The 14,562-nt window shown below is 43.2% G+C and overlaps 4 protein-coding genes across 4 annotated transcripts; 2 read left to right on the forward strand and 2 right to left on the reverse strand.

Moving 5' to 3' along the window:
• Positions 1–5,788: 5,788 nt before the first annotated feature.
• Positions 5,789–6,643, forward strand: Bfra_008522 (putative mads box protein; the record flags this gene model as incomplete). The annotated part of the gene is made up of 3 exons (XM_037338882.1): positions 5,789–6,043; positions 6,149–6,283; positions 6,347–6,643. The coding sequence occupies 3 exons, from the start codon at positions 5,789–5,791 to the stop codon at positions 6,641–6,643; spliced, it is 687 nt and encodes a 228-aa protein (XP_037192188.1).
• Positions 6,644–8,827: 2,184 nt separating this feature from the next.
• On the reverse strand, positions 8,828–10,533 carry Bfra_008523 (putative duf803 domain-containing protein; the record flags this gene model as incomplete). Its single annotated transcript, XM_037338883.1, has 2 exons — positions 8,828–10,405; positions 10,492–10,533. The coding sequence occupies 2 exons, from the start codon at positions 10,531–10,533 to the stop codon at positions 8,828–8,830; spliced, it is 1,620 nt and encodes a 539-aa protein (XP_037192189.1).
• Positions 10,534–11,119: 586 nt separating this feature from the next.
• Positions 11,120–12,047, forward strand: Bfra_008524 (putative vacuolar atp synthase subunit e protein; the record flags this gene model as incomplete). The annotated part of the gene is made up of 5 exons (XM_037338884.1): positions 11,120–11,146; positions 11,210–11,218; positions 11,288–11,356; positions 11,422–11,843; positions 11,897–12,047. 5 exons carry the CDS (start codon positions 11,120–11,122, stop codon positions 12,045–12,047), a joined length of 678 nt encoding a protein of 225 aa, XP_037192190.1.
• Positions 12,048–12,283: 236 nt separating this feature from the next.
• Positions 12,284–14,303, reverse strand: Bfra_008525 (uncharacterized protein; the record flags this gene model as incomplete). Its single annotated transcript, XM_037338885.1, has 2 exons — positions 12,284–12,880; positions 12,954–14,303. 2 exons carry the CDS (start codon positions 14,301–14,303, stop codon positions 12,284–12,286), a joined length of 1,947 nt encoding a protein of 648 aa, XP_037192191.1.
• Between the last annotated feature and the right edge of the window lie 259 nt (positions 14,304–14,562).

Here is a 14,562-nt window from a genome sequence, read left to right on the forward strand (position 1 = left end):
ACTCGACCCGATGTTAAAATTCGATATTAAAGAAGTATAGATGAAAGGAAGAAGAGAAGGTTGTCTTAGTAAAAGGACGGCCGGCGTCTAAATCTGTGTAGATAGACCACTGATTGGACTATATTCGTAATTGCAACGAATGAACAAATCGAAGAATGAAGAGAAATCAAGCAATCAATGCACCGAGTTTTGCTTGGCAGACGTTGAAAAAGATAGAGATGAAATGAAGAAAAAGACAGACAACCAAATGGAAAGAGAATAAGCCACCAAAGTTTGAGATTTGAGGACCTTTCTTGCGACAGGAAAGAAATGAAGACCGACCTACCACAGAAAACCACAACGGTAAGAGGTAAAACGGAATGGAATCGTAGGTTTTGCCTCAATGGTGGTATGATCTTACAGTCCTAGTATAGAACAGAAACAGAAACACTTCCCTTACCAGCAATACCCATTCATATCGTGAGGAGTTTGCACACATTGCTTCATGCTTCGTGAAATGGGCCGTGCAATCGGTGTAATTCGTATGATTCTAGAAGATTGTAACAACATTGTGACTGTGTGACTGCGGTAAAAGGATGGCGTAGTAAAATCATGAGTGTTGTTGTAATGGCGGTGCTTGAAAACGAGGGGTTCAAGGATTTTTTGGTTTCTCTTCTCTACAATTGGCGTTTCGAATTTTGCCTCATGATGGGATTCGAAGTAACAAATTCCATATCGAACCAATGACGATAGAGAATTGCGAATTTTGTAACTACCTAGGTATTTGATGATAATCTGTTGGTTGAATAAAAATTTGATACTTTGAGGGCATTTGAAATCGATCAATGATGTCCTGGGGTCATTCAACGCAATGTAATGTATGTGTTTGTCGGTATCGCAATGGCATTGATTATGTCATGCATGGATATATGATAGATGCAGTTGACGACTCACGAGCACGAGCACGAGCACGAGCACGAGAAAGAGAAAGAGAAAGCGGTTGGAGGCTTGTGCTTGTGCTTGTGCTTGCTTGTAAGTTATTCATGATCTTCTCCAAGGGTTCGGAGTTTAAAAATATACTCAGGAAACTTAAGGCAGGAACAGGAAAGCTTGAGAGCTCGTCCAACGGAGTATCATCCGCTTCAAGTTTGGTTCAACAGGTCCAGGATGAGTGTAAGTCCGATTGTAATACCCGTAACTGAAAGGGTATTTATTGATAACGGGTGAGGCTTGAAAATGCCCCATCTATTCACAAACGAACTGACAGTCGGTCCAACTACAGAAAAGTGCAAAAAGCTTGATTGTTTTAAGGTCAAATGTGAAGGACTTCATATTGACCCTTTTTTCTTGGTACGAAAGTATATATCTAAGGGGGCCAGCCCCCAAACCCCCTTTCCTCGCTGCGCTCGATTGAAGCGATCGATAATCAAGATAGACTTTGAACTACTTTTGAACTGCAAGTTTGTCATGTGACAAAAGATGGTTATACATGCGGGTAGATCATAGATCATAGATCATACAGGTAGATCCAATGCACGGGTATGTGCAGACATCTAAGATCTTGAGATGGCCGTTGTTCTGGGTAAATGTCAACGGAACTGGTTGGTAGTTATCACCGGCACTTGTATTACTGTAAATGTAGTACATAGGCTGGCTGCTGTTAGGTAGGCCCAGACTCCACAGTCGGTCTTGGGCAAGTTAGGTCACACATGGGAGACACAAACATTTGGAACTCTCACAGGCAAGAAGTGTAAGTAAGTGCCGAGAGGTCACTCATCCCCATATTTGACAAGGTCAGTTGGTTAGTTGATGGGAATAGAATTGAGTTCTCCTTTCATTTCTGTTCATTTCCATATCCATCTTGTATACTCACACCTCCAGTACTTCTAGAATTGTGTGATGGATACGTAGGTGATCGTAGGTGATCGTAGGTGATGCATTCTGGTTCTGTTTTGAACCATTTTTCAATATCGACTCGATTCAACAAGAGCTTTGTTCCTTATTGAAAGGATCTTCAGAGTTGCCTAGATACATGTCTGATACCGGTAGTTACATCTGTCGAATCTACACACCGGTAGTGTACTCGAGGTATCAATCGAGTGAACAATTCCAGATAGTCCAGTCACCTAGGTATAGGTAGGTAGATTCATCAATCCAATGAAAATGATATTCCCCCTCCTTTTCTCCTCAATTCAAAGATAGCTTACTCATCTGTGACACACACCACATATACACACACACACACAAATACATACTACTGATACCAGAGATGAATAGCTTTAAAAAGGGTCGCACTTCCCTTCCCCTTTTCAGAATTGTTCATCAACGCTTGACCTCAAAAGGTTTTTATTCTACTTAGTATTCATTATTCAATTGTCTCCCCCCAAGAGACGCATTTCTTCACCAAGTCCTCAAATCCCTGCATGATCCCAAAGTACACAAGTCGCAGCACCCCAAACATCGACAGTAACCTCTTTACCTCTTATTTTCGCGGTAGCTACCCAGAAAAGGTGTCAAAAGAGACTCTTTCGGTAAGGTATGTTGAAATATGAATTTTATCAACTTCAGACGAAATTGTTCTTGTTCTTGTTCTTGTTCTTATTTGGCCATATTGTTATCTATCCACCACTACACTCACACACTCACTCACACACTCACTCACTCACACACTCTCTCTCCCACTTCCTTTGCTTCACGTTTTCCACTCTCTCCTACTCCTCATCCTTCCATATCCACAATCTCATTCCTCCTCCTCATCTCTATCGTCAAAGTTTCAAAGTTCCTCACTTTACCAATTGCCAACTTTCAACACACTGTCGCACTGATCTTCAACCCTCCTCCCCACACTACCATGTTTTCTTATACAACTGCACACTGCACAGTGCACACTACCAACAGCTCGGGAAATGATTACGGGTCACAATTTATCTGTTTCCCACACTACTGCAAAGATTTCTGCATTTGTTCAGGAGAGAGCACACAAGACAAGACATTTCCATGGCCATCTCCCATACATTTTATTGTTGAGTCAATGATGGAACGACCAGGGAGAAATTTAGCCAATAGGCCGAATTACCTTATCTCAAACCATTCTAGACAAGGGCAGGATTCATGCTTGTCGCAGACTTACCCCATTTGCCAAGATATTTCCAATCCTTCTCGAGTCAAACTACTTGGGGGTGACGATTGAAACTTGAACTCGAGTGTGCTGTGTACAGAATGGAAATTTGATCGATTGAGAGAAATGGTCATGAGCCACATATGCAAAATTTCATCGTTACGGATACTTGGAAGCAAAGTTGCTTCAAAGTACAAAATTAAGATTACGATCGTTATCTCACATGGTACGAATGGGAATTGGAGAGGAGACCAGAATTATTTCCTTCACTACCTAGGTACTCCCTCGAGGGACTCGAATGAGTCGAGTCCCTGACTGTCACTCACTCAATCACTCCCCATCAATCCACTACGTACCCATCCATCATCTATCATCCACTTCATTCGAGCACGTACAGCACACCCACACCCACCACCACCACCTTCAAATTTGAATTTCAGGGATGCAGAAGCTTCCGGGTTTGATACCGGTGCACGCTATTTTCCTCACTGAAAGGTCCCTTGCCCATCTCGTTTCCTTCGAGTAACGTAGGGATTATGAATGGCTGATGCTTCACGATGCTTGCAAGTGCTTTTCAATAGATCCCATCACTAAAAGCTTACCTAGAGCCGAGTAAAAGATTGGGGACTGAGTTAATGAAAGAGTGAACTTCTGAAGGTTGTCCCTTGAGATTGTCCCTACTCACCAAAGTGGTTGATGACCATTACCCATAAATAATTTTGAGTTTTCGATATTATCTCAATTTCTATCATTTCATTTAATTGGATGATAGCATACTATCGAATTCGACATCGGCGTGGATTTCTTTAGAACCATTTTTTTAATCTCATCGTCTGTGCAATTTTGGGAAAAGGTTTAATTCAGGAATTTATGGAACTCAACTAACTCATCTTAACCAGTTATATGCTAGCATGCGATTGAATCGAATCGACATGCACAGATAATTTCATTTATGAACCCATTCCACTTCCAACCACGCCAGCATTTGATTGGCTCATCTATACAACAATTCCTATGTCAATCACACCACAGATTAGCCACTCTCCACTCTCCACTCTCCCACTTATTGCAGTCTTACACAAAGTTCACAAATCCCCCCCCCACCGTTCCTTCCCGCATACAATAGTTTGCAGTACAAGACATTGTGACCCACCTTTCTTCAACTAAGGGACCATTCGACCAACCACTTTGGTTATAACGGAACTACTGGCTGCACTGCACACTTTCCCGACCGAGCACATTTTTCTGACTTTACTCAATCCATCAGTCTTGACTTCACTTCATACAACCACAACCCCAGCCTCCCCCAGTGTCCCATCTTTTTTTCTACTTTCTAACTTGTCGGTTGTGTATACGGAAGTATCTGTGTGTAAGTGTGTATCTCCTCCTTACCCAAAGAAGTTTACATACAGATACATCGAATCGTACATCAAAGTTCAGTACCAGACCAGACTACCAGTGCCAGTACCAGTATCAGCACAGTACCCTACCGAACAAATTGTTTAATTGTTTAATTCGCCTGTGCTTTCTTGAATCAATCTATTCTCTTTTCATTCATCCCGCATTCCCACTGCCTGCATTCACACTGCAGCGATTTTGCCTGATCAATCTATTAATTCCCCCGTCTTCTTTTTACAGTTACGTTTGCAAAAAGTCTCCTTCTCAGGAACGAACCACAAGAAATAGTTCTAGAGTCCCGACGGTCCAACTATTACCATTGCCATTACTATTACTACGACCACGACTACCACCACCACCTCGACCACGACCACAACGACCATCACCACTACGACTTTATTATTACCACTATTACGGAACGAAACATTGAACCCGCAAGAGCCCCCCTTCAAGAAACACAGGTACGTACCCAAAAGAAAAAGCAACCAGGCACCACTTCAAATTCCGCATCCAAGCACCACCCCCATCTTCCGCAACCGTCAACCCATATGTACCGCGTACTGTATCATAACCGTACCGTACCGTACCATACCACCATACCACCATACCACCATACCATCTCTCAACCTGGAACATTCTCCCCAAACTCCCCCCTTTCAGTACAGTTTTGATCGAATCAAATTCAACGATTCTTTGGAAATTGATCGAATCGAGTAAATAATTTTTCCATGTCCGGTACTAATTCTTATCCTTCTTTTTATCAGTTACAACTACTATTCAATTACCACTGCCCATTCACAACCAATACAATACACGCTTACATCATCCACAACAATTGCCTTTAAGGAGTACACCTCGATCAATTACATTACCACTTCCATTTGCAATTATATTACATACAATTACAATCACCCGCATCAGGTAAATTCATTCCTCGATTCATTCGATCTATCTATCTCATCCAATCCATTCATTCATTCTCTATCCCTCTTTACCGCTTTTCTCGGTGCTCGGCAACCAAGAAAAATTAAGGCGCGCGGAGGCCTTTGCTCTTCCAGTTAAATTTCAGCCCATCTTTTTTTTTCTTTCGTAGGCTGAGATAATAAACTCGGCTCAACCCAAAAATTCCCACCATTCTTAATCAAGTCTTCGTTAACCAGGTTTCTGCGACAAAGCAGGACAACAGCCTCTCCACCACTTCCCCATAAGCAGTAAGGTCGTCGGCAACCACCTCAAAACAGTCACTCTCGTCATACCTTACCTCAATTAAGTTATTTTATAAATCTTATCAAAATGGCCGATATCACAGATCAACACGACCAAAATTCTCCAACAGCTCTCGATGAACATGCTGTCGGCAATGGAAACCCAATTGCTGGATCCGATGCTCGTGGTATTAAACGCGCAAGACCTGCCACCGCAGATGACGACGATGACGATGATGATAAACCCGGTCGCGAAAGAAGAAAAATCGAGATCAAATTCATTACAGATAAATCGCGTCGCCACATCACATTCTCGAAAAGAAAGGCCGGTATCATGAAGAAGGTTAGTTTTCACTCGTTATTTATGTCAATAATGATACGCGTTCACGCAATGCGACGCGCCTATCGTGTGCGAAATGATAGCTGATTGTATATGATTGCTTTTTAGGCATACGAATTGTCAGTCTTAACTGGGACTCAAGTTTTGCTCTTGGTCGTGTCCGAGACTGGTCTTGTATACACTTTCACAACACCAAAGTTACAACCTTTGGTCACAAAGGCGGAGGGAAAGAATCTGATTCAGGTATGCAAATAATTCAGCCTCACTCGGCTCAATAAGGACACGATGCTAACATACATTTATTAGGCTTGCTTGAATGCACCCGAACCTTCTGGAAATGGTGAGAACGGAGTTGATGATGGAAACACTGTCGAATCACCCGAGGAGCCAACTCCACAACATTTACCTCCACAACAACAAGGTCGTCCTGGAATGCCTCAACAGGCACCACAAATGCATCAAGGTTATGGCGTTGGTGTACAAGGGCTATCGCAGGAACAGCAACAAGCTATTGCTTATCAAAATTATATGGCTCATCAACAACGAGGAGGTTATATGCCTCCACAAGCTGGTATGCCACAACCGCAAACACATCAATCATAATACAATCGCGAAGTCCCAGTACACGAAACGGGTCAAATAAGTCTTTGAAACTTTGATACCCGGCACATAATGCAAGAGTGTTCTGCACCAATCGTGTCTTGCGGGGTTCGATTCTCTAATGTTGTTTCCGAAGGTGTTAAGGTGTCATTTTTTCTTCTATTATATGGGGGTTCTCTTTCGTTTGTCTGCACAGACGTATTTTCCACATCACCAAAACAGACACAATTTGCGATAATGAGATTAATAAACCTTGCCACCATTTGGAATTCTGAATATGGTGAAAGGGAAGGGGGCGTGCAAGGCGGTTGGTTGGTGCGGGGGCTTTGGCAGGCAAGGTGGGCGGCCAATGTTTGGTTCTGCGAATTCCTCCTCTTTTTTTTCTGTTTCTCTCGTCTGAACGTTTGGTGGTGATGGTGATGGTGGATGATGCATTGAAAGATAACATAGTTCATTCATGATGGGATGATATCAAAAGGATGGTTCGTGGGAAGTGGATGCAGGTAATCAGGCAAATTTCTAGCTCGAGGTCAGGTCGTTGTAGCAGCTCTCTCTTGTACAGTAAAATCATTTGGGGAGGACGAGAACTAAATGAAATAATCGGTCTGTTCAGAAGTTTCTTCAAAGTGCGCCGTGATTTTCCTGAGTATCACGAAAGAAGGATTTCTTACTTGGAATGAAAGAATATTAAGTATTGAATGAATGAATGAGGTGAACTCGCTTCTGTTGAATTTGGTAGTACTGCATTTTCCTGTGCATAGCTGATAGATATATTTTGCCTCTTGCTTTTGTGGGACCTTGATGTCGCCTCTTTGGCCTTGGTCTTGGGCTTGCAGTTGTAGTTGTAGTTGCAGATATCTGCCAGGAGATCTATCTGATGCTAATGTGATGAGACGATGGCAATATGATATATATATGGCTAGGTATAGATATCAATAGGTAGGTATATGTGAATAGGTAAATATACTCTATACTGTGTACTATATACTATTTTGCAATTGCAATTGTAGATGGGGGTTGGGGGTGGGAGTGGGAGATTTACTATTTCAGGAAGAGAGGAGGGAGGGGAAGAGGGGGATGTGGTTTGTTTGTGTTTGTTGGGTTGCTTGGATGGATAGATAGATAGATAGATAGATAGATAGATAGATGATGGGATTTATAGATGGGGGAGGGAGGAGGAGGGAAGAGGAGAGGAGAGGCAAGACGAAACTACTTCTGTTATATTTCTATATCCATAGTGTCTATTCTAAGGTGGTATGTTTATCTGTATGTGTGTGTATAGTTGTAGGTGTATGTATAGTTATAGTTATAGGTATAGGTATATTAATGTATGTATGTATGTATATGTATAGTAGGGGCGACATCACATCACAGCACAGCACTAGTAAGCTAACAGATGAATTGAACAAGGTGTTTTATCCAGATTTGTATTGATATTCATATGTGTATTTGTGATATATCTTCTGGTGTGTTCTGATCTGATCTGTTCTCTTCTGATCTGTTACGAACAAAAACCCTTCTTCTCTCCGTCCCCCTTCGCAACACTACGCTTCCATCCTCTCTATCCCTATTCCCATTTCATCCCTAGTCTCAGCTTTCAATTTTTCTTCCCTCCTTTCCCCACAGCACAGGCCGATGATTCATTTCTCATTGTTATAAACATGTAGTATAGTATAACACAGTATAGTATATTATCTAACAATCTTCCCAACCACTCAACCACCCCTTTAAGTCTTTGCTTCTGATACATCGTTGCTGCTTATGCTTATGCCTATACCTATACCTATACATGTACCTGTTTTTTATACCTTATACCTCATACCTCAACAAACTTCAATATCAATGCCAGCGCTCCCATATATACCTTGCATGCTTGTGATTCTGCTAAACGCCATCGATCCATTCGTCCATCCATTCTTTCATTCATTCGTTTCGCTACAACACAAAAGCAGAAAAAATGGAAAGGCAAAGAAAAGCAAAAACACAGCCAGAACAGAGTAGAAAGGAAAAGCTTCATAAAAACAAACAAACAATCAATGTACAATAACAAGCAACACCCAATCTTTCATACTCATCAACCCATCCCTAATAAGCTAGGTAGAAAGAAACCTTCAAATCTCAAGTTTAAAAGATAAAATCAAATAACAAAGTAAAAAAGCAATATTCATATATAAGGTATACGTATCCCTAACTACCCGTCCCGGTTCCTGAAGGACCAGCGTCCGACCCACCTATCCCTCCGATTCCCAATCCCGTACCTGTACCCCCACCCCCATCACCACCAGAAGGAGGAGGGCCTTTCCCATTACTCCCATCTCTATCTCTCCACCATTTCATCTTCCACCACCCACCCGTCGCATCTTGACTTTCTGATCTCATAGAACGACGTTTCCTCGGTGTAGGACGAGCTGTAAAGCCTGGGAAACCCGTTGAACGTCTTCTTTTTCTACGATAAAAAGATACTTCCCGCTGAAGAAGTGATGTATTTTCATCTGGAATAGGCGAGTCCACCCTTGCTTCCTCATCATAATTCGAGCTTCTAGGGAATGTCGATGCAAAGTTTGGTCTCTTCGCCCTTGGTCTTGTAGGCGTTGATTTCGCATCATCATCTTCTAATTCACCCCAAATCTCATCTACTTCTGAAAGACGAACTGCTTTCCTTACATGTCTTGTTGCCCCAATAATCGTATCGAGTTTAGTGGTCGGAGTCATGGGCTCGTCGCTTAGCAGGGCTTGATGTTCAGTTGTGATGGCGGCTTCTTCATCTGCGGTGTAGGATTCTGAAGAATCGTTATCAGTATCTTCGACGAGGCCGAGGCCGGGGGCAAGCGCACTTTGGGCTACAGCTGGTTGAGTTTGTTCTTCGTTGAGACGCCAAGAGAGAGCTAGGACGCCAGATAGTAGAATGGCCGTTCCAAGAGCAATTAGTCCTGCGTGTAGGGCAGGTAGTCGATCAGTCTGTTTGAAATATATGAGGCCATCGAGAATGGCTATGATGTTATAGATGCAAAATACCAGTGGATATAGCACACTGGTGGATACCAATTTGAGACCGCGATGCAGGAAGTATAGTTGTGTGAGAGCCAGGAAGACGAGGCCAAAGAGAATAGCCCATGATTGCCATCGATCGAATTGGTTGTGTCGATCAACAATCGTTCGGACCAACAGTTCGACTGCTGATTTGGCTACCAATAAAGAGTGGGCTGACAATACTCCACTAATACATCCATATGCCAATCCTCTAAGGAGTCGGATTCGAGGACTTGCAGAGATTCTTGGAACTCTCCCCAGAAACCATGCCAGAGCGACTATTCCCGCAACCAATAAAGTCTGCATTATCATCCAAATAACAAAAGTTCGTCGTCCGAGAAGTAATAGTAGTTGATCCAGCGAATGAGCCGGCTCTGGAATAGCCCCAAATATAGCAATCAAAATCGCTCCTGTCGAAACCAATAATGTTCCCCCCAAAGACCATGTTGTAAATGGTTCTCCAAGTATCAAAGTTGCGCAAATAGAATTGAAGACCAGACCCGAGGCTTGTAGAGTTGACAATACAGGTAGAGGTAAAGTTGTTATTTGGATCGTGCTGCCCACAAGATTCGATATGATAAACATGCCCATGCCCAGCTGCCATCTTCTCCTTCTATACGGCGGCCTTCGAACATGATGTGCCCCTTTCTCATCTTCTAGAATATGTGATTTGCGTTGGAGGGTTAAACCGAGACTTTGAACACTCGTGGAGATGAGTCCTACTAATATCCCAATCTGCCAATGTGTAAAAATGGTAGTTAGATAGCTGTGCAACGAATCTTTGAACTATTTCATTTCCAGGACGAGAGACTTTGACTTACAGCCACACTTCCCCCAGGCGATAGGTCGCCGAGCTGTCCCATTACGATGTATTGCAAAGCTTCATTTGGTATGGTAAAGTACCGTCCTCTGTCCGAGGAAGAGATTATATGGTGTAATAATTAAGTTTGAGAGAAACTTGTTGTGTAAAGTGATTGTTTCAACACGCGGTCAACATTAAGTCATATGCGATGTCCACCAGATCTCGGGGTATGTATAACAATCGCAAGTTCGATATCCTGAGTCGCGATGCAAATTACTCCAAGAACAACCGCTCTCAATGAATCACAACAAATATGATTCTGCAAATGTGACAGTGCGAACAACGAGTTTCAGATGAAATAGAAAGAATTTTGGCATGAATTATTCATTTCCCACGAGTCAAGGAACATTCCTCACCGTTCAAACAAGTATACTTCAAGAATACGTAAACGCCACAGTATCACATGATCATTAATCGGGACGTCGCTTCCCTTATCGCTTCTGGACCTTGGAGCTATCCCAGGTTGTTAATCCCCAACCTTGTTGTTGCTATTGAAGCTCCAACGTTTCCAACGAGTATCAACCTTTCCACATCTCTCGAGTAGACGCAATCTTTCCCAGTAATTTCACATCTACCAATTGCCCATCATGTCGCACGCACTTTCGGATGACCAAGTAAGTGAAGCTATTTCCAACAATCACTCCAGCATCAAAATCCTATGCTAATGTTATGTCTAGGTGTCGCAGGTACAGCTTCCCTTCGTCTCCCCAAGGCTTCCCATCCCCAGAAGCGGCATTAACGCAATGTGAAAACAGGAGTTGAAGAAGATGACGGCGTTCATCAAACAAGAAGCCATGGAAAAGGGTCGCGAAATCGAACTCAAAGCAAATGATACGTCTCCACCAACAACCCATTTTCCATCCGCCTCCCCCCTAACATACCCAAACAGGAATTCGCCATTGAAAAATCTAAGCTCGTCCGTCAAGAAACCTCCTCTATCGACACGCAGTATGAGAAGAAATTCAAGACCGCCCGTATGTCCCAACAAATCACTCAATCGACCGTCGCAAACAAGACTCGTCTCAAGGTTCTATCTGCCCGTCAGGAACTCCTCGATGGGATCTTTGAACAGGCGCAAGGAAGACTCAAGGAAGCTACGAATGATAAGGGTAAATATACGGAGATCTTGAAGAATCTTTTGTTGGAGGGCATGTATGCATTGAACGAGGGAAAATTGCAGGTCAGAGGGAGAAAACAGGATTATGACCTCATCAAGAAGGCAATTGAGGAGGCGCAGAAGGTGTACAAGGAGAAGATGAAGAAGGATGTGACCGCGAGTATAGATGAGAAGAATCCTTTGCCGGAAGAATCGTAGGTTTCTCCAGTTTTAAGTGGGATGAGGTTGGAAGCTAACGTTTGGATAGTGCTGGTGGTTTGTCCATTATTGGTGGAGGAGGCAAGATTGATATCAACAATACCTTTGAGGAGCGTCTGAAGTTGCTCCAGGATAACGCATTACCCTCTGTTCGAACCACATTATTTGGTCCTAACGTTAACCGGAAATTCTATGATTAGTTGTTTGGTGGATGATGAGCGTTGTGTTTTGAGAGTCTCAAGGATGGAAAGGAGGTACGAAGGAGCTTTGCACATTCCAATTATACAACATTGCAGGTTTTGTAGGTAGAGCGTGTATGATACATTAACATCAACATCATTAAAATTGCATACAGAATGTTTGGTCTTGAAATATACAAATCAATATGACCTGCTTTAGGCGTGACTCCCATATCTTGAGCGCAGCACTAGTCAGTCTACTTTGCCTGTTTCACAAAATTAGACATGCCCTTTTGCATTCCTTCCAGAGATTCTCCCTGTTCATAATATTTCTTCGTCTCTTCATAAAACATATTTTTTGGTTTCCGCCTAGTCCTCACCGTATGTTCTATTCTCCTCTCCACTAAATTTAAAATCCCACTTGTTTCCACCTTTGAGATGTGAGCGGCACCCGAAGCCATGATGCCAAAATTAGCAAATCGATCCGTCAATTCATCTACATCTTTGTTAAACTGCATCTCTGTATCTTCATCTGTCAGGTCTAGATCTTCGGCTCGTCCGTCATCAATCCCAATATCTAGGAGGAGGATGAGAGCCGAGAGCTCGGGATAATCGGTGGTGCGAGTTATCTGGAAGGGGGGATCGTTGAGACGCTGGATGATGGAGGGGATGGAGAGGGATTTTTGGGGCGGAGAGAGGGATACGGGAAGAGAGGAGAAGAAGAATGTTAGGGCTAGGCGGCGACGAAGTTCGTGGAGCTTTGAGGAGCGGGTGGGTGGGATGGAATTTACTATGCCGAGACGGAGGGAGGCGAGTTCGACGGTGTTGAAGAGGGTGGCGCAGATTGTTTGGGACTATTGGGGGGTGGGGAGGTTAGCTTATATTCGGGACTGGAGATTGAGGGCTGAAGGGCTGAAGGAGACTTACGGATTCTTCCCATACATCTGGATCGATCCAGAGACATAGACTGTGCAGTGTTGTCTGTACTTGCGATAAGAGATCTCCTCTTTCTAGTAAGACTGGATCTATGCCCAGTCTCAAGAGTATACATATAGCTTCTAGTCTAGTTTCTTGCTGGAGATGCTTGGCTATTAGATTCAAGAGACCGATTAAAGCTCGGACTTTTGACCAAGGTTGATACGAATATGCATCTGATATCTCTAGACGTGGCTTTACATTTTCAGATAGAGTGGTCGCTGTATTCGTAGCACCGATAGATTTGAACATCTTCCTGATGACTACAGGTGTAACCAGCCGGTGAACTTGTTTTCGTGATATTGCCAAAACCGAAGAATAGGCATTTCGAAGATCATTCTGTTCTTCCGAACAGAAGTCATCCAGAATCCACTGAATGATCTCATCGGGCAATTTCTTTCGATACGCAATCATATTCTCCGCGAACCCGGATACAAATGTTTGATGTCTGATCTGAGGCTCGGCGAGATCATTCTTCCAATTTTTCAGCAGTGAAGATGTTGGAAATGGTTTCCTCTTAATCGGGGGACTTTCTCCAGTCTCGAAAAAGTACCATCGACTGCCCACATTTCCGGCTTCTGTTCTCTTAACAGCCTTCAAGACTTTCTGAATATCCTTTCCGCCACCATCTTCTTTCTCCTCGTTTAGTTTTCGTAGGATGCCACCATGAATATCATCGTTGAAGGCGGTAGGTTCATCATCTCCCATCTCCGTATCTTCCCCGACTATTTCCTTCAGCCTTCTTTCTTTTTCTTCGAGCGCTCTATCGGCCACCGCAGTTCCCATGAGATGTTTCAGATCAAATTTATATTGTGTTGTTCTAAGAGCTAATGGAGAACGCTTGGCACTTGAGATTGGGCCATTTCTAAATCTGGAGGCCCTGGGGGATGCTGGAGCTAGCGCGGAAGGTGTCACAATTGGCGCTGTACGATTTGTCTTGAAGATAACGTTGAGATCTTCCAAAGAACTATCAGAATCGCCTTCGTCGTCTGAGCATGGAACAACGCCATTCGAGATATTGGAAGAGGATTGCGGAATGTTTACCGGTGGAGTTGATAAAGAGGAGGTAGATTGTGGAGAAGATGGCGAAGAAGATGATTGTGGGGAAGACATAGGTTCCATAGTTGCACTTGAGACTAGGCCTGTTGGCTGAGAGTTTGTGGAAAGTAAAGATCCGGATGTTATCTGATCATTGTTGCGCGAAGTTGTGGATAGAGGGGCAGATGCCGATGTGGAAGCCTGTTGTGTCGGCTTGAAAAATTGGCGAATGTTTCCATTAGTTTTACCCTTCTTTGAAGACATGACCAACTAGCACGTTCAGATATTATAGCAGATATAGAAACACGTAATGCTTTATTCAATCCATGAACACCTTCTTGTCAAAGGTGCGTATCAATCTCTCCAATTTCGATGAGCTGCAAGTCGCGTCTGTGTCGCGTAATCGATAATGCTTGTAGACACGAACATCACGGGATGACGAATTTTGGATCACTTCAATCTTGGTGTTTCTATTTTGGGTATTAGGTAAGCGCCGGGGCGGCATTCACGTTGCGATCGACAG

The sequence above is a fragment of the Botrytis fragariae genome, assembly GCF_013461495.1.
Source record: "Botrytis fragariae strain BVB16 chromosome Unknown tig00000061, whole genome shotgun sequence".
NCBI lineage: Eukaryota > Fungi > Ascomycota > Leotiomycetes > Helotiales > Sclerotiniaceae > Botrytis > Botrytis fragariae.